Consider the following 24,032-nt stretch of genomic DNA (forward strand, 5'->3'; position numbering starts at 1 on the left):
ATTATTATTTATTTTATTATTTATTTATTTTAAAAAAGCTTAATGCCTATGGTACACACAATGAGATTTTCAGGCAGATTTCCTGCCAGATCAATTATTGCCAAATTGTCCGATTTGATTTCTGAATGATTTTCCAATCGACTTTCCATAGAAGTGAACAGAAAATCGATTAGAAATCAGATTTGATATGTTGGAAAGAATTTATCTGGCAGGAAAATCTCATTATGTTATGTGTACATAGCATTAGATTTTTTCTGTACAATTGATTGTTTTTATTGAATTGCGGTAAGATTGGATCATGTTATTGTATGGTGTGTGGCCACATTAAGGATAACTTTATTAGTGATAACCAAGAAAGTAGTGTGAAATTGTAGGAAAAATGTGAAATGCATGAGAAAAAGAAAAAAAAAAGTGTTAGTAGGAAAATGTATAAATTGTAAAGGTGATTACAGATTGCCCAGCAAGCTCATGGGGAACCAGAACTCCTAGGAATGTTTAAGGGGCTAAAAGGGACCAAAACACACTCTTGCTAAAATTTTATGCAAAACAAAAGTTTGTATTTTTTGTAAGAGGGCTTTTTGATCTCTTTGGCCTGGTGCACACCAAAACCCGCTAGCAGATCCGCAAAATGCTAGCAGATTTTGAAACACTTCTTTTTCTGTAGCGTTTCAGCTAGCGTTTTGTGGTTTTGTGAAGCATTTTTGGTGTAGTAGATTTCATGTATTGTTACAGTAAAGGTGTTACTGAACAGCTTCTGTAACAAAAACGCCTGCAAAACCGCTCTGAACTGCCGTTTTTCAGAGCGGTTTGCATTTTTCCTATACTTCACTCACATTGGAGGCAGAAACGCCTCCGCAATCCAAAATCTGCAGCAGCCCGGGAGTATGCGTTTCTGCAAAACGCCTCCTGCTCTGGTGTGCACCAGCCCATTGAAATACATTACCCAAGCGTTTCCACATCCGCAAGCGGATCGAAAAACGATGCCGAACCGCTCTGGTGTGCATTAGGCCTTTGAGCCCCTTACACACTCTGAGGAGTTCTGGTTCGCCATGAGCTTGCTGGGTAATTTGTAACTTTTTCCAATTTGCCACATGAATCCATGCCATGCATTGATGAGGATCTACCAATTTGAGTCTGTATGCATGGTGGATTAGGGCCTGTTTCCACTAGCTGCCGCACAGGGCTGCGAGACGCGCAGCAGCACTTCCTGGTCTTCGAGTGCGCAGATGAATCCTAGAAGCTGTGCCATGCATAGCTATGGGATTTGCTGCCTCCCGTACAGAAAGATGCTGCAATGTAGGCTGAATCACTATGGCAAGCGATGCGGGCGGCGGCAGCATTATCCCCTATGGCCGAGTTTCCCAGCGTGATTTGCTTGCGGGGAAACTGTGGACTCGGCCCGATTTCCCCAGCAGTGGAAACGGGCCCTTAGTGTGGTTCTGTACGATTACAAGCTGACACATCATTGCATTCCAGCAGTTCTGGAGGTGTGTTTAGCTTTCAGGTACAACAAAGGTGATTTGCATATTCAACAGTGATGCACTGTGGGACACCTCAGAACTCACTCCAACCTGAATAATCGCAAATACCTTCCTTTTTGACGACAGTAATATTGTCAATAAGTGATTTATCAGGGCCCTAAACAGGAGTCCCCAACACTCGCTCTGCGGCCCACTGCTAGGCTGTGGGATGTAGTGCCCCAGTCCGCAGCCATCCATACCGTTCTGATCGGCTCAGCATTATAATCCGCATGCAGCATCTATATAATTGTACACTGGATGTTGGCAGTTTTTACTTCCGCCCTCCACCTGCTCCAGATTATTAGGGTGGAGGAGTGGGGCAGCAACTTTGGCAGCAACAATGGGATTTCATGCTGCATCACTGGGGCTTGCCAGATAGAAAGTCAGACACCCCAGGGTACAGGGACAGAGCGTTACAGCACAGTGAGAGTGAAGGACAGAGACGTCAAGCTGCCACACTGCTGCTGTGTCCTGGTGACATTGCATGTAGTCGGGCTATTCTGTTTTCTGTGAAACAGCTATTCTGTTTCCTCCTGAAATCGGATCGGTCCGTCGATCGCGCCGTGCGGGAAATTACCGTCAATCGCCCGCAGGTAGGGAGCGCGTCGCTAGCGGCGGCCGATCCGATGCAGGTATACATTACCTGACGCTGGCTCCCGGGCATCTTCTCCGCACTGCACCGCTCTGTTCCTGCTCCATCCCGGCGTACATTAACTTCCTGTGTCACTCCAGTGACCAGGAAGTTCAACTAGAGGGCGCTTCATTTGAACTTCCTGGTCACGGAGTGACACAGTGTACGCTGGGATGCGGTGCAGGATGCTGGGATGCGTGCAGCGGGGTAAAGAGGACCCGGAGCCAGCTTCAGGTAATGTATACGGGGGGGGGGGGGAGAGAGAGGCGGCAGGAGCAGCTCAACAGATTGTGATCGGTTTCAGCCTGAAACCGATTCACAATCTGTTTGCAGTAAAGGCAGCCATACGATCCCTCTCTGATCAGATTTGATCAGATAGGGATCTGTCAGTTGGTCGATCTAATGGCAAATCGACCAGTGTATGGCTACCTTAAGACGTTGCGTTTGATGCGACGTTAAGGTCGCATAACGTGGCCCTAATGCAACGCATGTTAGTTTTGGTTGGACGATATATTGAACTGCGTTATGCGTCTCTTGATGCATACTTTTGATGCATACTTTTTGAAGCATACTAATAGAACGAAAACGTCGCACGCGTCACATTTAAAAAAAAACAAAAAACAAAACATTACTGAGCATGTGCAAACATGGCCGGATTTCAGGCAAGGCCACATAGGCACCAGGAAGCAAGGGGTGGGCTGCAGGCTGGCACACTCATGCAGTCAATCTGCCAACATGTGAACTGCAGCAGTTGGGCAAGTGTCTGGAACTCAGGGAGTGAAGGGGCAGCAACCATGGGCAGCCTATTGTTTGTGACCTGAACTCTCACTCATCGCCCTCCACCAGCTCCAACCTATCAGAGCGGAAAGTATCGATTTTGCCCGTAAATGGAACCAAAATTATTCACCATTCCAATCATTTCAGACCATTGCGGTCTACAAAACAGACTGATAAAACAATTGACAATTGGTGATTTGTAGTCGATTGGCACCATGAACACTGTTCAATCCAATCAAGCAGAAGGTTGATTGTTCATTAAAATGACATAGTTAATAGGCATCTTTAAAAACATTGATTACTGCCACCAATAAAAGTGTGTGTGTGGTAGGGCGCTAGCTGTTTGTCAGGGGGCAGCTGGTGATAGTAGCCTTGGGCGGTAAAAAGTATAAATCCGGCCCTGTGTGCAAACATTGTAACGCAGCTAATATAACGCACAGCATGCTGCACTTTCATTTAACATGCAGCGTTACACTGTAACGCAACGTGGGCACTGTGAACAGCCCATTGATTTTTCATTACTGTGAGTTGTTCTGCGTTGGGGCTGCTGTAACGTGCGACTTTAATGTCCTGATGTGAAAGCAGCCTACAACTAGTGATTAGACAGAAAAGAGGGGGAATTACCCAGGCTAAACTCTCTAAATACATACAAGGTGCATTTCCCTATGTTTTCCTTCCGTCTTGTGCAATAGTTCTTTTCTGTGAAGGAATGGTGGAAATGCTGCCTCATAGCTTGAACCTTGCCATCTGCTGTGTGATAGGACAATGCTCTCTGGCACCTCCGTGTTCAGCCTGCAGCACACACACCTGCTAAGGTCCCTTCAGCCTCTGTCAATAGAGGTTAGGTGGATGGTGGATTTCTCAGCTTTGTGATGGTAGGACCAGTTCACATGCTTTTTGATGTTAGGGCCGGTGCACACGCTTTTTGATGTTAGGGCCAGTGCACACGGACGTGCGGCGGGCGTTTACCACCAGGGTCCAGGACTCATTGTTCAAGTGAATGGGAGCCTTTGTATCGGGCGACATGTATCGTTTATCTGCGTGTTCTGATTCTGATTTTCCCTGTCGTTCCAGGCGACCCTGGATGGTACATGTGGTGTCCAGGGTCGATTACTGCCGTGTCTTCGTGTCCACCTGCAGAAACGAAAACGCTGATCGTGATGGTAAGCCGCCGAAAGCCTCCAAATCTGACGCCGCTGAACATGATGCTGCTGGAAGCTGGGCAGAAGCCTGTGTGAACTGGTGTTATGGCTGACCGTGCTGCCTGGAAGCTCCCTCCCACACTGCCTTTCACGCATGCCCAGTGGAGACTTAAAGGGGCACTACAGCGAAAAACTGTAAAATTTTAAATATGTGCAAACATACACAAATAAGAAGTACATTTTTCCAGAGTAAAATGAGCCATAAATTACTTTTCTCCTATGTTGCTGTCACTTACAGTAGGTAGTAGAAATATGACAGGTTTTGGACTAGTCCATCTCTTTATAGGGGATTCTCAGGGATATATGTATTTTCAAAAGCACTTAGGCCTAGTGCACACCAGAGCGGTTCTGCTGCGGTTTGTGATCCGCTTGCTGGTGCGGATCCGCTAGGGTAATGCATTTCAATGGGCTGGTGCACACCAGAGCGGGAGGCGTTTTGCAGAAACGCATACTCCCGGGCTGCTGCAGATTTTGGATTGCGGATGCGTTTCTGCCTCAATGTTAAGTATAGGAAAAACGCAAACCGCTCTGAAAAACGGCACTTCAGAACGATTTGCCAGGCGTTTTTTGTTACAGTAGCTGTTCAGTAACAGCTTTATTGTAACCATACATGAAATCTACTACACCAAAAACGCTTCACAAAACCGCAAAATGCTAGCTGAAACGCTGCAGAAAAAGAAGAAAAAGCGTTTCAAAATCTGCTAGCATTTTGCGGATCTGCTAGCGGTTTTTGGTGTGCACCAGGCCTCAGTGAATGGCAGTTGCTCTGTCAAACTGCCAAAAAAACTGTGTAGGGAGCAGGGAAGATGGCCAGCATCATTGTTTAAATCCTTTTTAGAGAATATCTTTATAAAGAATAAAAGCCTTGCTGAGAATCCCCTATGAAGAGATGGACTAGTTCAAAACCTGTCACTTCTGTCAGATTGCTACTACCTACTGTAAGTGACAGCATTATAGGAGAAAAGTAATTTATGGCTCATTTTACTCTGGAAAAAATGTACTTCTTATTCGTATATGTTTGCACATATTTAAAATTTTACAGTTTTTCGCTGTAGTGCCCCTTTAAATATGATTTCCCCAAATATCTCCACTTCCACGAGTCCTACTCTCCCCAAATTCTCAGGGTAGCACTAGCTCTATGCTAAATTGCAGCTCCCGAGCCCCGCTGGTTCCAGAGATAGGTTTCTGTTACCTACCTTGGGAACCAGCGGGGCTCGGGGACTGCAATTTGGCACAGAGCTAGTATGGTGGGTCCTCTCTCTACCCTGAATTTTGGGAGTGTAGGAGGTGTGGAAGTGGAGATAGTTGGGGTGTTATTTGTGGCAGCATAATCAAATAGGAAATGTGGCTGCACAGGCTCCTACTGCGTATGCGGGGCAGTGCAAATTTACAGGCAGCGCGATCAGACACATCAGCGGCCCTTACTGTTGACAGCACAAGCCAAGACAACACCACCTGTATTCCACTGGCATTAACACCACCTTTGGATGGTGTTATGCAAAAAAAAAAAAAAGTATATACATGTATTTCAGAGTTGCAGAGATGAGCAGCCCCTTACTTGTGCTGAATGAAGCCACTCTGCTCTGTATTTTGGAGCAGTGTGGTTTCATTCAGCACATTGGGGGTGCTCATCTCTGCTGCTCTATGCATGCGTCAACAGTTTATGATTATTTATTCCTGTAATACAATGAGGGAAGCCATGTTCTGTTTGTCACATTGTCACAGGCTGAAGGCTGGATATGCTATCAGCTTGCCTGTGTGTAAATTCAGTCCCCTCTCCTCCTCCCCTATGCCTCTGAAATCAGTGGCTAGTAACTGCCTCCTCCTCCTGCCCAGACTGAGCTCCCATAAGCCCTTGCTACAGTGCCAAGGCACAAAAGGAGTAGTGGGCAAGGCTTGTTTAGTTTATAGGGAATTAGAGTATTAAAACAAAACAAAAAAGTATTTGGCCTGAGCAATGCCCTATAGACTATAGGTAAGGAACACAATTATGCAATGAGTAAAAGTTTATCTCATATCCACTTTAGCAGACAAAGTGCCATTCACCCAACCTGTGCTCTGTAGACAAGGACAGCGTACACACTGCACAATCCAAACAGACACGATCCTGATCAATTCAGTCTGCAACTATCTGAGGCTGATATTATCTTGATTGTCTGTTTCAAGTGTAGAAAATCAAAAGTGGAATAGTGGGTATACAGTATAGGGGCTCAACACCCCTTCCCCCACCCTAAATCCCTACCACCTCTCCCCATTACCATAGAAGGGTAGGAACAGACTAGGCAGAATCTCATGTGCATTTTCCACTATGTGCTATGGAAAACGCATGTGAGATTCTGCCTAGTTTGTTCCTACCCGAAGGATTATCTTATTTGCAAGCGGTCCTTGGATCAAAAAAGTTTGGGGACCCCTGCCCTAACATGTATATAAGTGTAAGAATTATGTCACATTGAAGAGATGTAAAGTTCCATCTAGGATCTGTTCCCACTAGAGCCGGATCTCTAATGGCCATCGGGAGCAGACAGTGTATTGTCTGCTCCAATGATCAAGCTAGAGTCCAAAGCAGATGGGTTTCCACCATGGGCTTCTATGGGAAATACATCTGCTGTCCGGAGTGGTAATAATAATTAATGTGCTGGAAACCATTTTGCTTTCTACTCGCAGTGGATCCAATGGATCTGTTGCTGTCTTACAAGTGTGAACAGATCCTACAAAAACTAAAGGATCTGTCATCTGTCAGTTTTCCAATGCGGTAAAATGGACCAAAAAGTCCCGTTTTCTGGTATAGTAAGGCGACACATTTAGTGCAAAGTGGGTAACACTATGTCTTCTAGTGGCAATTGTAGGGTTATGTATGTAAAAATGTTAATTCACATGAAGAGTATATATGTGAATGCTATCCTCCTATTGACCTGTCAACCAGAGTTCCCTCCTGTGCTTTCTCATGTACTTACATGTCTTGGAAAAGTAATGGACAAATAACATTATATTGTGCTTTTCTCCTGGTGGACTCAAAGGCAAGCGCTTGAGCTGCAGCCACTAGGGCATGTTAAGTGTTAGGGAGTCTAGCCCAAGCATTCCTTACTAAATAGATGCTAACTTATTGAGCAGGAAGATCAAAGATTTGAACCTAGGTCGCCGAGGTAGAGCCCTTAAAGTGGATCTGAGGTGAACTTTTACACATTGCATAATTGTGTTTGTTTCCTATTGTTTATAGGGCATTCCTCAAGCCAAATACTTTTTTGTTTTAATACTCTAATTCCCTATAAACTAAAAAAGCCACGCCCACAGGTTTTCCGAGAGCCTTGGCAGTAGCAAGGGCTCATGGGAGCTCAGTCTAGGCAGGAGGAGGAGGAGGTGTTACTAGCCATTGATTTCAGAGGCAGAGGGGAGGAGAGAGACGGAGAGGCTGATGGCTCAAGATACAGATAAGCCTGCCTCTGTGTAATGATTACAAGCAACATGGCCGTTGTCATCGTATCACAGGAATAAATAATCATGTTCTATTAAAACTGTTTGCAGCTAGATTTGCTGTGTAAACCATCTAAACTTTAGACATTAAACTATCCAGCCACAAGACATGCAAGCAAAAAAAACAAACAAAAAGAAAAAAACATGTAATTCCCAATGACATTTCAGGGTGAATTCACAGTGGGACATTGCGGAGCTGCATTATGCACAGCTCTTACCCTGAACTCTGCAGCTAAATATTCCTGCAGGAAGGGGGAAGATAGCAGGGAAGTTTGTACTGAGCACTAGCGCAACACAGAGTACAGATTCCAAGCAAGAAAAGTGTTGCAACTTGTGTGTGCATTGTTCATTTTGGAAATTCACAACGTCTGCAAATGAAGATGGAACTGCAAGACTAAGGCCTCTTTCACAGTGCGTTGTTAAAGTCGCACGTTAGAAAATGTTTTAATGTGGACTAACGCACAGCAATACCAAGTCTGTGCGACATTCACAGTGCACACGTTGCGTTTGTGTGTAAAATGTAGCATTATTAGAAAGTGCTGCATGCTGTGCATTATACACGTTATTAACTGCGGTGGACTGTATGCACATGCTCAGTAATGACCTAGAAGCATACTTTTCATTGCCTGTATGCCTACTATATGCGACGATAACATGGCATAGAGTTGCGTTGTGACATTTTTGGGACGCTGTGTTGTTAGTCTGTGTTGCGACTTTAACGTCGCATCAAAACGCAATGTCCCACTGTGCAAGTAGCCTAATACCTGAAAATATAGCTACTGTGGACATAGCATCATCCCATAAAATGTGCCACCTTACGCCTGTGTTTATAGTGTGGCACCAGCAATTTGCATGCTAGCCAGTCAACCTTTCAGAACAGTAATGTTTTTAAAGAGGACCTGTAGTGAAAATAATGTAAATAATAAAATTGCTTTTTTTATCCTAGCTAATAATATCCCTGTGTCCACGTGTTGCACTACTGCTCATGTGCAGTACGGACAGACATTGGGACAGAAGGACGAGGCCAGGGAGCCGGACGGACGGGTGCAAGCGCAGCGGACGGGTGTGCGTGTGCGTGTGCACGGCGGACCGGTGCGCGCGTGTGTGCGCACTCACTGACGGTGGAGGCGTGAAAAGACCTAGATCCCGTTTTTAAACAGGCTTAGGTCAAATAGTACAACAATCATTTACGTTCTGAAATTTATCAAGGCTGTGACAGCTTTTAGTCCTGTCAAATGCAGCTTTGCGTTAGGTTTCCTTTCTGAGAGTTCTGAAGCGAATGCATAATATACCTGGTCTCCAATGAGAGAGAGAGAGAGAGCGAGAGGGGCCTGGTGCACACCAAAAACCGCTAGCAGATCCGCAAAATGCTAGCAGATTTTGAAACGCTTTTTCTTCTTTTTCTGTAGCGTTTCAGCTAGCATTTTGCGGTTTTGTGAAGCGTTTTTGGTGTAGTAGATTTCATGTATTGTTACAGTAAAGCTGTTACTGAACAGCTGCTGTATCAAAAAACGCCTGGCAAACCGCTTTGAAGTGCCGTTTTTCAGAGCGGTTTGCGTTTTTCCTATACTTAAAGAGGCACTATGGCGAAAAAAATTTAAATTTAAAATATGTGCAAACATAAACAAATAAGAAGTATGTTTTTTCCAGAGTAAAATGAGCCAGAAATTACTTTTCTCCTATGTTGCTGTCACTTACAGTAGGTAGTAGAAATCTGACAGAAGTGACAGGTTTTTGACTAGTCCATCTCTTCATAGGGGATTCTCAGCAAGGCTTTTATTTTTTATAAAGATATTCCCTAAAAACAATTTAAACAATTATGCTGGCCAGCTTCCTTGCTTGCTGTTTTTTTTTGTCAGTTGGACAAAGCAACTGCCATTCACTAAGTGCTTTTGAAAATAAATAAATCCCTGAGAATCCCCTGTGAAGAGATGGACAAGTCCAAAACCTGTCGCTTCTGTCAGATTTCTACTACTTACTGTAAATGACAGCAACACAGGAGAAAAGTAATTTATGGCTCATTTTACTTTGGAAAAAATGTACTTCTTATTTGTATGTGTTTGCACATATTTTACATTTTACAATTTTTCGCTGTAGTGCCCCTTTAACATTGAGGCAGAAACGCATCCGCAATCCAAAATCTGCAGCAACCTGGGAGTATGCATTTCTGCAAAACGCCTCCCGCTCTGGTGTGCACCAGCCCATTGAAATACATTACCCTAGTGGATCCGCACCCGCAAGCGGATCGCAAACCGCAGCAGAACCGCTCTGGTGTGCACTAGGCCAGAGAGAGTGAGAGAGAGAGTGTATGTGTGTGTTCTGTATTGCTTATCAGCCATATGCTAAAGGTGGGTACACACGTCAGATAAAAGTCTTTGGAAAATGAAAGATCACAGACCAATTTTACCCCCTTCCATGTAGTATGAGAGCCATACTCTACACAGTCTATTCTATGGAGCTGAACTCCCCATCAGATAAAAATCTTTGCAAGATCCTGCACACAAAGATGCTGTACACATGCAACAGATCAGTATCTGCAAAAGATCAGTTCCTGCAAAAGATCCGTTCCTGCAAAATGCATTCATAGTCTATGATATCTGCAGATCTCATACACACCTTGTTTAACGGACAATTATCTGCATATCAGATCCACCAGGTTGGATCTTCAGATCTGCAGATAATTGTCTGATCTGCAGATGATGGTCCATTAAACAAGGCGTGTATGAGATATGCAGATATCATAGGCTTTGAATGCATTTTGCAGGAACGGATCTTTTGCAGGAACGGATCTTTTGCAGGAACTGATCTTTTGCAGATACTGATCTTTTGTGTCTGTACAGCATCTGTGTGTGCAGCATCTTGCAAAGATTTTTTTCTGATGGGGAGTTCAGCTCAATAGAATAGACTGTGTAGAGTATGGGCTGGTGCACACCGAGCGGCTTTTTGGGCGTTTTCAGATCCGCTTGCGGCTGCGGATCTGCTTGGTCAATGTATCTCAATGGGGTGGTGCACACCAGAGCGGGGGGCGTTTTGCAGAAACGAAAAATGCCTGGGTGAGGCATTTTTTGGATTGCGGGTGCGTTTCTGCCTCAATGTTAAGTATAGGAAAAACGCAAACCGCTCTGAAAAACGGCACTTCAGAGCGGTTTTGCAGGCGTTTTTGTTACAGAAGCTGTTCAGTAACAGCTTTACTGTAACAATATATGAAATCTACTATACTGAAAACCGCAGCAGCAATCCGCAAAACGCTAGCAAAACGCCTCATAAAAATAAAAAAAAGCGTTTAAAAATCTGCTAGCATTTTGCGGATCTGCTAGCGGGTTTTGGTGTGCACCAGCCCAAAGGCTCTCATACTACATGGAAGGGGGTAAAATTGGTCTGTGATCTTTCATTTTCCAAAGACTTTTATCTGACGTGTGTACCCACCTTAAGCATCACTGGGAGAGCTGGGCTACATTCAATATAGAGCAATATAGGAAGTGGGTTTCCTGTATAATGTAACTATATGTCAGTACATTGCTTCTCTTAATATGGATGCGCTAGAGACAATGACCATGAGTGACCAGCAGCAATAACTTCTCAGGGCTCCTAAAAGAAGTCATTATTGGTGTTATTTATGATTATTGTTTACAGGCAGTCCCCTATTTACAAACCTGGATATTGTTAAGTCATGTGGATACATTTTTACTTTCGGGCAACTATGGATTTTGGTCATACAGCATAATGTTTTTTGGTTGTGTTTAATGCACTTTTAATTTGTTTAACATTTTTACAACAGTGTATACAATACTGTTACAGAAAACAACAGAAATATGTAATAACAAAAACAGTGCTGTATGTTTTGTACATAGAGACAACTTTGTATGTTTGAAAATGTGTAACTGGAGTCGTTAGCACTCCTTCCTTTGCTGGCCAGGCTATGAAAAATTATTTTTTATAATGATGATTATTAGATTGTGTATTTAAATATTTGCAGTTTACAAATTATACTTGCTGTTAGTGACTTGGCATAATAGAAATGTACTTTTGTCTCGCACATAAAAAAAAATATATAAAATAATAATAATAATATATTATTACTTTTTCATAGCCTAGCAAGTAAGCAAAAGAGTGCCAAAGTGTCCTGGATTCACTGAAATATGATTAAAAAAGCATGTCGAATTTGATTCATAGGGGCCATTGTACACGGAATTACATCTAGCGAACTCTTCAATATATGCCGTATATATTTAAGGTGCAGCTCTATCATCTATATATTGGCCTTTATTTATTCTCAAAACCAGAAATACCTTTACAGTAAAAGCATATTATTCAATACTATGCACATAACAACACATTTCTAACATCAATTCTGGTCATTTTTGTACTGCTCAAAGTCAACATATTTTTCATGACAATTCCGGCCCATATTTTAGATCTTCTTAGATGGAAATCATTTCAAAACTGCCACCTTCTAATTGTGTGAATTAGTAAAGGGGTCAGTTAGGTTCCCCAATGGTAAACTACAACCCGGCTGTGAGTCAAAGCGGCCCATAGGCTGTCCCTTTTTCCAGCGCTTCTAGCTGTAGTTTATGAGCAGAGAATGATCTGCATATCAGTGACCCCTTCTAGCCGGGAATGCTGCAGCTGCAATATTCCATAACGCTAGGCCCTTCCATATAACTACATACTACTACACACACACTATCTCACCACATATCGGGTCACATACAGAGCAGAGGGCACTCCGGGTTCCTTTTTTTTCACCAAGTGACACTAGAGTAAACTGAAAATCTGTATAAGGTCTTGTTCACACTACCAGAGCTTTTCTAAGCTCTTTGTGATTTGTAAAGCTCTTGCTAATGTAATGCTATGTTTGTGTTCACACTTGAGCGATGTGATTTTGTAAAAATCCCCCATAACGTTGCATTGATTAGAGCCTTTCAAAATCACAATCTCTTGTAGCGTGAATAAGCCCTAATAAGCTCTGAAGCTCGCGTACTGCACAGAACCGTTCGTTACAAAAAAATAAATAAAAAAACAAACACCCAAACAAACAAATGAAGCCAAAATACCAGAGAGGCTATAGAGGAAGGGCCCAATAAATAATCCCAGGAATGCCAGAGTAGTTATGTGATGACTCTGTCCACATGGCTATGAAAACACTTTTTATTGTATAATCTTTTGTAAAAAAATTAGCAACATAATGAAACTATTTGCAGTGCGGTGAGCTGAAATATCTGGAAAGCAATGGCAGAAGCTAGCAGCACTGATATAAGAGCGCACGCTTGTAGTGACCACACTGATAACACATTATTAGCATGTATCACTTTACATCACCTCCTACATAAGCCAGCGCAGATATGTGGAGCTAAACTATTGAGCAAAGCATCAGAGCAGGGAGTTACAGCAGAGAGGGCTGATAATGGCATGCAGTGTAGAAGAGCAGCAGGCAGCAGCGGGACACTTGTTGCTGTACACAGTATACACAGTATAGAGTCACACAGCTGCAGTAATGGCCCCAGCAGCACATAGCAGCGCACAGCATCAGGCCTCTGCACTTTATCTCTCGCGGTTACAGAGATGCAGTGCATATCTCTACATGAGAGGAGGGTCATTCATAGACAGTGATGATGTCTGGGGAGGTCCCTGGCCTCACCTGGATGGCAGTCTTGCCGTCAGAGTTGGCAGCATTGACAGGGACTTTCATCTGGAGCAGCTCCCTGGCGGCCTCCACATCTCCCCGAGCTGCAGCTGCTGACAGCGAGTCTATGCGAGCCTGCATCATCCTGCCAGGTACAGTGATCGCTTCTGCTGGGACTCTGTAAAGCGTGGTCGGAGGAGGATGGGATGGCTGCTGCTGTTTCCGAGCACTGAAGAGAGGGAAGGAGGGGCTGGAGCTGCTCAGCTAACGTGGTGTCAATCATAACTTCTTCCAATCGGGCTGCTGGGACTACGGAGAGGGCGGATCTCCTGATTCCTCCCAACACGGTCTAGTGAACGAAGCAGGACACCTAGAAGTGCCTAGAGGACAGCTAAGAACCACACCAGCTACAGGAAAGTCCCTGTGCCAAATGTGTGTTTTTATCCTAGGTTCTAGAGGACCGTGAAACGAGAAATGTGGACAACTAGCAACCATGTATGCGTATTTATCTAGTGAAGGCTCTTCTTGGCGTCCACATCACAGATACAATTACAGTTACTATTCATTCTGCTAATGAATTGCTGCATGAGACATACTAGGCACACTCGCCTACATACACACTCGTATCATAACTCTACTATACACACCCAACAATAATGTATGTAGGAAACAACAGCAGCTCCACAGAGAACGCACCAGGCGAGATATCTAAAGATCGCCACAAAAAACAACAATCAGAACTATAGATATAATCTCTTGATGAGTCCGCACGCATTCCATACATGTTCATTCTACATTTAAACTACCGCGTATACATACAAACCATTGTCACTTCTTCAAAGAAGGCTGTATGGCAAACACTAAGCCTGGAATCTCTAGCTGAGGGATCACAGAGGCCCTATGCCAATTATATTAATATTACGATTAATTTATTTATAATAATAATAATAATAATTTATGAATATCCCCATTTGGATATCCCAATAGGAGAGATGCATCATTCGGGCTATAACGGAATGAAAAAGTAGTAACGCAGGAATTATGATTAATAATGATGATGATAAGGATGTTGATAACTTTTCTAGAGAATATGGGAAAGTGATTTTACTATGAAAATAGAAGCTCCCCTGTACTCAGCAGTCTACATACCTCACACCTTTCCCACAGCTGCACTGAGCTGCTCCATTTACACCAGCAACATGTTGTGCCTGCAGTCTAAAAAGACAAACAGAACAACAGGGAGTATATTAAAATAGTGCAGTGATGAACAGATCCCTCTTAACGTGCCAGGCTTATTCTGGGTCATCCAACTCACAGGATGGATGATGATGGTGATGATTAGCATTGCTATCACTGCAGCGCTTTATTGGCAAGTAGGAGGTTTTCTAAACTATAGTAAACCATAAAACAAACAACTCGATAATTCCGGAAAAATGTAGATGACTAACACTGAAATAGAACGTAGACTTTTGTCCCTCCATGCGTGTAAAAAAAAAAAAAAAATATACATACATATATATATATATATATATATATATATATATATATATATATATATATATATATATATATATATATATTATGCAATATGTCAGAGACAGATGCTGCAACATGGTCGTCCAATGCAATTTCAAACAAGTTCCACCATACTAGATTGTATGTATATATATGTATATATATATATATATATATATATATATATATATATATATATGTATATATATATATGCATACACATAGTTTTATATATATATATATATATATATATATATATATATATATATATAAACTATGTGTATGCATATATATATATATATATATATATATATATATATATGTGTGTGTGTGTGTATATATATATACACACACACACACACGCACGCACGCACACACACACACACACGCACGCACGCACGCACGCACGCACACACACTCACACACTCACACACACACACACACACACACACACACACACTCGCACGCACGCACGCACGCACGCACGCACGCACGCACGCACGCACGCACGCACACACACACACACACACACACACACACACACACACACACACACACACACACATTTCTCAACGTTTGGTACGCATACCCCAGGGGGTACTTCTGATGGTTCCAGGGGGTACTTGGGCGTGATAACCTTAACCAAGCATAACAAATTTAGAGTTTTAGAAAATTATAAATCTTATTTTAACAACACCAAGTTAGTAATTTAGCTAATTAAAAGCAATAGTAAATGCTTGAAAATTGTTTAGAGCCAATTATCATGTACTATGATTAAATATATATTTGTCAAGGGGTACTTGTGATAATGTTTACTATGCTGGGGGTACTTGGTGAGTAAAGGGTTTTAAAAGGGGTACAAACCAATAAAATGTTCAGAAGCACTGCTCTAGAAAACCCTAACAAAAATAATGGTGCAGAATTCATCTAATTTGATCGGATATTTTATGTGGTCTTTCATATTAAAGTGCCCATTAATAGTACAGTATTTACTGAGCAATTGTATTTTTGATCATGCTATCTAAAGGTGGCCATACATCTAGCGATGATGGGGCAGATTCGACCAAGAGACAGATCTGGCCATATACCGAAGGCCAATTCCCGATCAATTTTCAGCATGAAATCCTGAGGGAATCAGCCTAGTGACAACGCTGTGTCACCTCGCAGGCGCTCTCCTCCCAGTGTAAAATAAGCATAATAACCTTTAAAGAAAAAATATTTTTGTTACAGCTGACAAAACTCCTTTAATCAATCTGCAGTGTGTTTAGTTCCTGCTTTCATGGAAGCAGACATATGGTTAACATCCTGTATTTACAAATTAGCTGCTCTGCCTAGCCATAAACTATCTAGTATGGTGGAACTTGTTTGAAATTGCATTGGACGACCATGTTGCAGCATCTGTCTCTGGCATATTGGATCATAATGGGGATAAAGGGGTGAGCAAACGCTGATCAACTGCTGATCAGTAGCATCTGTTCTATTTCGTCAGGTGGATGACACCATCTCAACAACCATCTAGAACAGGCATGGGCAAACTTGGCCCTCCAGCTGTTAAGGAACTACAAATACCACAATGCATTTGCCTTTGAGTCATGACTGTGGCTGTCAGACTCCTGCAATGCATTGTGGGACTTGTAATTCCTCAACAGCTGGAGGGGCAAGTTTGCCCATGCCTGATCTAGAACCTTTTTGCACGAGAGAGCGGCCACATCCAGCTCATCTGGACACCCGAGTGGAGTCGGGTTTGTGCATCTCCACCAGCATACAGTGGTTGGTTGCCCTCCTGCAACCTTCTTTTGTGAGTTCCTTCACTTACTCTACCTTATTTCTCCATTGTTGTGACTTACTGCACCATTGGTGTTCCCAGTGTCTCTGTGTCTTTTATTCCCCTCCAGGGTGTTCTTGGTTCACCCTACCTACCTGTCACTATTAAATAACCAAACTACTAGAAGTCAAGATTTTGGCTTCTGCTGTTTTGATTTGGCACCAGGGCAAATACAACAGAAGTGAGTATCAGATAGGGTTAGGCATCAGTGTAAGACGGTCAGTGTTATGGGAAGAGGTAGAGAGGGATTAGTCTTTTAGGCTAGGGTCAGTCACTAGGAAAATGTGTCATCAGGAAAGGAAGTAAGCAGGGGATGTTAGCGCCACGTGCCAAGAAGGGTAATATAATAACGGGACTGAGTTTAGGGTAAGGCACATAGAAAGGATTAATGCAACAATAATACATGTAAATACTTTCATGGGAGCAGAATGTATTACTTAATTTATGGTTGTATGAAACACCATTTGTTCGTTGCTCTAAAAGATTTTTTTTACTGCATAAAAACTACTACCAGAAAAGAAATTAATAGCAGAACAGCATTCAAACAGCGGAAAGTGTACACAGAAGACAAATTCTCACTGGATACATAATAATACATGCTATGCAATAAATTACGATGGCAACTTTCAGTGCGTACATACTGTGCTTGTACTTTGTAAAGGGACCATAATACTTGTGTACAAAAGCAAATATGATAACTGTATGGGTAATAAAAAGTAGGAAAACACATTTTCACTAAATGTTATGTCAGTTTAATCCCGCTTTAACAACATTCACACTATGACATTGCAGTGCGATGCCTCGGACAATACAATCACATTGCTAACCCGATACCATTACAGTGTAATAGTAATTTTCCCAGTACTGCTTTAGCAGTATGGTGCAATGGAATCCATTGCTATATCATAATGCATGCAGTGTTTAGCCACATACCAGGCGCATTGACAGTTGCAGTGAAGCATATATTGTATGTACGATATGCTTTACTGTAAGTGTCACACTGCATATATGATACAAAATGTGACTTTCCTCTCTGTTGCATTGTGATCCTGCTATTGCAGGATTTACAATGCAATGCTCCACTGTAAATGCAGCCTTAACTACTTGAGGACCACAGGTTTATACCCCCCTAGTGACCAGGCCATTGTTTACAATTCAGCACTTAACAGCTTTAAGGCTAATTTCACACCAGGACGTTGCGTTAGAGGAGGCGTTAAGGTCGCATAACGTCCCCCTAACTCAACGCCTGGTGGTGCTGGATCTGGACGCGTTGTGCAGCTCACTCTGGCGTCAGTGACGCCGTGATGCGCACTCTTGTGCGCATGAGGCATCACGTGGTCCCGCCGGCCAATCGCCGCACAGAGCGGCTGCTCCAGGAAGTAAACACTGCACGTCATAACGTGCAGTGCATATTAATTAGCCATGTGCCTGGCCGCTCTCCGCTCCTCCCCAACATTACTGAGCATGTGCAAGCAGTCTAACGCGGCTCAGCCGCGTCCAAAGTACTGCATGCAGTACGTTGTCTTGTGACGCAGCGTTACAATGTAACGCAACGTCCGCACTGTGAACAGCCCCATTGATTTTTCATTACTTTGCGGTGGGCTGCGTTACAGGCTGCTCTAACGTGCGCCTGTAACGTCCCACTGTGAAACCAGCCTAATGGTTTATTGATCAGTTATACAACTTACCACCCAAATGAATTGTATCTCCTTTTCTTTCCATCAATAGAGCTTTCTTTTGGTGGTCTCTGATTGCTGCTGCAATCTTTATTTTTTTTAATTAATTAAAAAAATGTTCCTTTAAAAAAAACCCTATTTCTTTTATTCTCCCCTCCCCACCCTAAATTAGCCCCAGACTGCGATACATACACTACACTACACATATATAGGCATCAGCCTACTACGATAGGGATTAGATTGTGAGCAGGGACAATTAAGTGACAGGGCTGTCCTCTGTACATCGCTGCGCTAGATTGTAGCACTGTACACATGCTTATTAGCTTTTTTTTTTTGTTAAAGTAAACCAGAGCTGAATAAATAAGAAAAATCGATACTTACCCGCTGCTTTCTCAATGCATGCGCAGAAGACCCAGACTGGACATGACTGAGCCAGTTACCGGGGCTGATTGTGGCTGAACGGCAGACTGCGAGAGGATGCCGAAGGACTCGCATGTGTTTATGCTTCTGAAGGAAGCAGCGGGTAAGTATTTAAATTTAGCCTGCCGGTGTAATGTCTGATTGCGCTGCCCGGAAGCTCCCTTCCACACTGAGTAGCACGCATGCTCAGTGTGAAGTTAATGATGCTGCTGGAGATAAAATACGAAATATCTCCGCTCCCACACCTCTTACACTCCCCAAATTTTCAGGGTAGAGAGGGGACCCCCCGAACGACCTCTATGCCAAATTGCAGCCCCCGAGACCCACTGGTTCCCGAGATAGGTGACTCTAATCTATCTCCTGAACCAGCGGGACTCGGGGGCTGCAATTTGGCATAGAGGTCGTTCGGGGGGTCCCCTCCCTACCCTGAAAATTTGGGGAGTGTAAGAGGTGTGGGAGCGGAGATATTTCGTATTTTATCTCCAGCAGCATCATTCTATAGGAAATGTGGCCGCATAGTCTCCTACTGCGCATGCGGGGCAGCGCAAATCCACAGGCAGCGTAATCAGACACAACACCGGCTCTGATCACAGCTGGCAGGCTGATCACGGTGGCCCCGCTGTGCTAACTGCAGGGAACGCGCGCTCGAGCGAGCGCTCGTTCCCTGCAAGTCTTGGCTCTCATGAGGTCACGACGTGACTGAGGAATGAGAGAGCCATCGTACTAGATGCTGTTCCCCTGCAAGGGAGGGCACTCTGGGCCTCTGTCTGGAAGTGGAGCTGCAGCAAGGGACATAGCTGCCAGGGGCTGGAGGAAGCCCCAGGTAAGTATATCTTTTTTTTCCTCCCCACATCTGACTTTTATGCAATGTTCAAAGTGGCCATTGTGTTGCGTTCTCTGTAATAGCTGGAAGGCAATGCAATGGATTGGGAAAACGGTGCAACATGTTATCTGCAAATTGTGTCGCATACAGTGATGTACAGTGAAGCATACAGTCAATAAAAAGTATGCTTCATTGTTACTGTTAACATGGAAGTTTTACAGTAATGCATTGCATACACTGCGTTATGATGTTGCACGCCATTATACCGCAATGCACCCGCCACACTGTGATCATCTCATAGGTGGTGAATTGACGTGCGGCAAGCAACTTTACAAAGCAACCTCATTCTGCTGCACCACAAGGCACTACTCTGACTGTACAGAGTACATTTTCAGTTCACGTGTGCTTTCAGTGAATTCACAAATCCTTGCATGGTCAATGACAAAGAGATACAAATAATTCAAGTTGCATTTGAGCATGAGTCTTTAACCTCTTGAGGACCACAGGCTTAAACCCCCTAAAGACCAGGCCATTTTTCTCAAATTGGGCCACTGCAGCTTTAAAGAGAACCTGTACTGAGTAAAAATATTTAAAATAAACACATGAGGTAACTTCAAATGAACATTACATAGTTACCTCGCCATCAGTTCCTCTCAGAGGCTCACCATTTTCTTCTGACAATGATCCCTTCCAGTTCTGACAATATTTTGTCAGATCTGAAATATATCAGTTGCTGTCAGTAAAATATCAGTTGCCAGAGCCGGGACAAGGTCCTCCAGCGCCCAAGGCTGAGACACCAAAGTGCGCCCCTCCATCCCTGCCACCCCAGCCATCACACACTGATTGCTATTAGACTAAAAGTCGCCACAGGGCCCACAACCTCCCCAACACCTTCATATCTAGTTATCTGGCTTGCAGTCACTGCTATGTATCCTCTTTTCTTATTTCTTTCTGCTTCAAACACAATTAGGAATGACAGCTGAATGAATTCTGCGCCCCCTCCTACACTACGCCCTGAGGCTGGAGCCTCTCTCGCCTCTGCCTCGGCCCAGCCCTGTCAGTTGCTGTCAGTTATAGCTGAGAGGAAAACTGATGTACCAGGTAATGTCCATGTTTCCGTATGGCTCAAGTGGGCGATGTTACAGTTTAACTGTGTGCTGACCAGAAAGCTGTTATGGGGTAATGGCCATTTTCAAAATGGAGGACGGAGAATTCCCTTGATCACAGTGAACAAACAGGACGCTGGACAGGAGAAAGACACTGAGGAGTAGACTACATGGAAGGTAAGTATGACGTGTGTATGCTTATTTTGACTTTTAATGTTCAGTTCAGGTTTTCTTTAAGGCTTCGCTGCAGGGCCACACAACTCAGCACACAAGTGATCCCCCCCCCTTTTCTCCCCACCAACAGAGCTCTCTGTTGGTGGGGTCTGATCGCTCCCCAGATGTTTGTTTTGAGCTCCATCATTTAAATGGAGATGCGCGCGCATCAGCGTTAGGCGGTCCTGGGGCTGCCGCCAGTGGTGCTCGGATACAATCCGTGATCACAGCATAGCCATAATTCACAAGCATTTTTTCTCTATCTGACATCGTGATCTGAATCTGTGATTGGGAATCGATCACGGCAGTCAATCACAAATTCAGCCGTTATTCCAAGTATACGGGAAAAATATCTGTGACCATCACCAGAATACCTGCCGACTTTAGCGGTTAATAGCAAAGCCCCCTTACATGTAGAAACACCAAATTTGCCAGATATGTTAAGAATAATAGTGGGAACAAGAGGAAACATTTTTTTTTTTCAAAAAGACGTTATTGTTTTTGAGAAAATCGATTTTAAATTTTTAAAGGAAAAACTTTACGTTGAAATGCGGTAAATGACAATTAGGTAATGAAGCAAAACCCGCCGACTTTAGAGGTTAATAGCAAAGCCCCCCTTACATCCTAGAAACACCAAATTTGCCAGATATGTTAAAAAGATAGTGGTAAAAAAAGTATTATTTTCTTTTTTTTTTTTTTTAATTTCTCTTATTTTATGTTCAGAGTTTGGGAAATTAAAAAAAAAATTACGTGGGGTCCCCCCTACCCTGCAAATGTAACCCTTTGTTCCCCATGCAGGCTGGGATAGCCCTGAGCTATACCAGCCCGCATAGTCCATGGTATTGGGGGGGCTCCAGGGGAGAGGAGCAGCTAAGCCTTCCCCTCCCCCCAGAGCCCTTGTCCAATCCATGGACAAGGGGCTCTTCCCCACCTCCGGTGCACAGGAGGAGGTGGGGGTGACGACTCCCTCGGGGTGGGTCATAGTGGAATATGGGTGTCACCTTTAAGAAGAGGACCCCAGATGCCTGCCCCCCTCCCAGGAGGAATGAGTATAGGGGCACAAGGTATCCCTTACCCATTTCCACAAAGGGTTAAATGAAATAAAAACACAATTACGAGAAAAGTCCTTTAATACTCTTAATTACCCAGAAATACTTACCTGTACCTTTAAAAATGTTCCCATGCCAATATCCTCGGAAAAGGTCCCACGCCAATATCCTCTATCTTGCCATCTTCATTAAGTTAATTGAAGATCACAGGGCACCGCTGCCACACATGCCGCCCCCGCCGAACTGCTTTCAGCTATACTAAGTATAGCTGAGAGCTAAAAGCATCTTTAAATTTCCCTCCAAGGCTCCCCATTGGTCTGTTAAGGAACCAATGGGGAGCCTTGGATGGAAATTTAAAGATGCTTTGTTCTCAGCAATACTAAGTATAGCTTAGAGCGCGTCCGCCTATGCAGACGCTTTTCTGCCGGCTGTCCTCCCTGCCTCTCATACCTGACACCCTCACCCATGCTGGCACCCAGTGCACCCATGGGTGACAGGTGACAGGTGTGGGAGGCAGGGAGGACAGGGTGAGCCGGCAGTATAGCGTCCGCATAGGCGGACACGCTCTCAGCTATACTTAGTATAGCTGAGAGCTGCGGCGTGTGTGGCGGCAGCAGGCGGAGATCTTCAATCAACTCAAGAAGATGGCAAGATTAGAGGATATTGGCGTGGGACCTTTTTCCAAGGATATTGATGTGGTACCATTTTTTTTAAAGGTAAAGGTAAGTATTTCTGGGCAATTAAGAGTATTAAAGGACTTTTCTCGTAGTTGTGTTTTTATTTCATTTAACCCTTTGTGGAAATGAGTAAGGGGTACTTTGTACCCCTATACTCATTCCTCCTGGGAGGGGGGTGGGCATCTGGGGTCATCTTCTTAAAGGGGTCTCTCAGATGCCACCATGAACCCCCCTCCCCCCCGGGAGTCGTTGCCCCCACCTCCTCCTGTGGCACCAGAGGTGGAGAAGAGCCCCTTGTCCATAAATTGGACAAGGGCTCCAGGGGCAGGGAGGAGAAGGCTTGGCAGCCCCTCTCCCCGGAGCCCCCTCATACCATGGACCATGCGGGCTGGTATAGCTCAGGGTGCGAAGCCCCAGTGGCCAGGGCTCTGCATTCTGTCTATCCCAGCCTGCATGGGGGACAAAGGGTTAAATATGCTGGGTAGGGGGACCCCACGTCATTTTTTTTTAAATTTCCAACACACTGAACATAAAAAAAGAGAAATTTAAAAAAAATAGGAAAATAATATTTTTCCCCACTATCTTTTTAACATATCCTGCAAATTTGGTGTTTCTAGGATGTAAGGGGGCTTTGCTATTAACTGCTAAGGTCAGCGGGTTTTGCTTCATTAACTGTCATTTACCGCATTTAAATGTAACTTTTTCCTTTGAAATTTTAAAATAGACTTACTCAAAAACTATATGGTGTTTAAAAAAAAAAAAAATTTCCTCTTGTTCCCACTGTTCTTAACATATCTGGCAAATTTGGTGCTTCTACCATGTAGGAGGCTTTGCTATTAACTGCTAAAGTCGGCGGGTTGTGGCGGGCTTTTAAACACAAATCACGGCCTGTGATTCCTGATTTTAGAGGCAATCACAGGTAAAATCGGGGCCAAATTCGTGAGGCCATTTCAAATCTGGATAAAAATCACGTCTTATCCAAAAAATGTTTTAATCACCGCCGAATTAGTCGAATCTGTGATTGGGGGTATCCGGCCATCACTAGCTGCCGCTGGTCAGCAAGTGGTTAAAAGAAATATATCCCCTACTCTCCCCTATCCTGGCCTTCAGTCAGCCATCTAGTTGACAGTAAGGGCCCATTCACACTTGAGCGTTTTGCCGGCGATTTTGGCAAAACGCTCAAACGCTCTCGCCATGGTGCGCACCAGTCCAGCGCGGCCGCCACTACACAAACAGCTGTTTGCGGTGCGTTACACAGTGAGTTTGGTGTGTCAGTGTGAAGCAGTACTCTAATTACACTCCCTGATTGATGTATACACATGCAAGATGTTTTAAAGCACTTTAGGCCCCCAATTTAGCATGCAATGTGATTTCTGCCCTTAAAACACTGTTTTGCGTCAAGTCCAGATTTTTCCCCTGGACTTTTGGCGTCTATCCCACTCATCCATGCAAAAACTCAGATGTTAGACCCCTTGAAACATCTTTTCCATCACCTTTGTGGCCA

At 43.8% G+C, this 24,032-nt stretch overlaps 1 protein-coding gene across 1 annotated transcript in view; it reads right to left on the reverse strand.

Annotated features, from left to right (window-relative positions):
* Positions 1-22,318, reverse strand: part of LOC137520912 (cyclin-dependent kinase 4 inhibitor B-like) — a 55,553-nt gene extending 33,235 nt beyond the window's left edge. Inside the window, exons 1-3 of the mRNA XM_068239538.1 lie at positions 22,302-22,318; positions 14,374-14,439; positions 13,240-13,453 (exon numbers count right to left, since the gene is read on the reverse strand). Coding sequence (XP_068095639.1) covers positions 13,240-13,453; positions 14,374-14,439; positions 22,302-22,318 — 297 coding nt within the window. The remainder of the gene's footprint in view (positions 1-13,239; positions 13,454-14,373; positions 14,440-22,301) is intronic.
* Between the last annotated feature and the right edge of the window lie 1,714 nt (positions 22,319-24,032).

Source organism: Hyperolius riggenbachi, chromosome 1, assembly GCF_040937935.1.
Source record: "Hyperolius riggenbachi isolate aHypRig1 chromosome 1, aHypRig1.pri, whole genome shotgun sequence".
Taxonomy (NCBI): Eukaryota; Metazoa; Chordata; class Amphibia; order Anura; family Hyperoliidae; genus Hyperolius; species Hyperolius riggenbachi.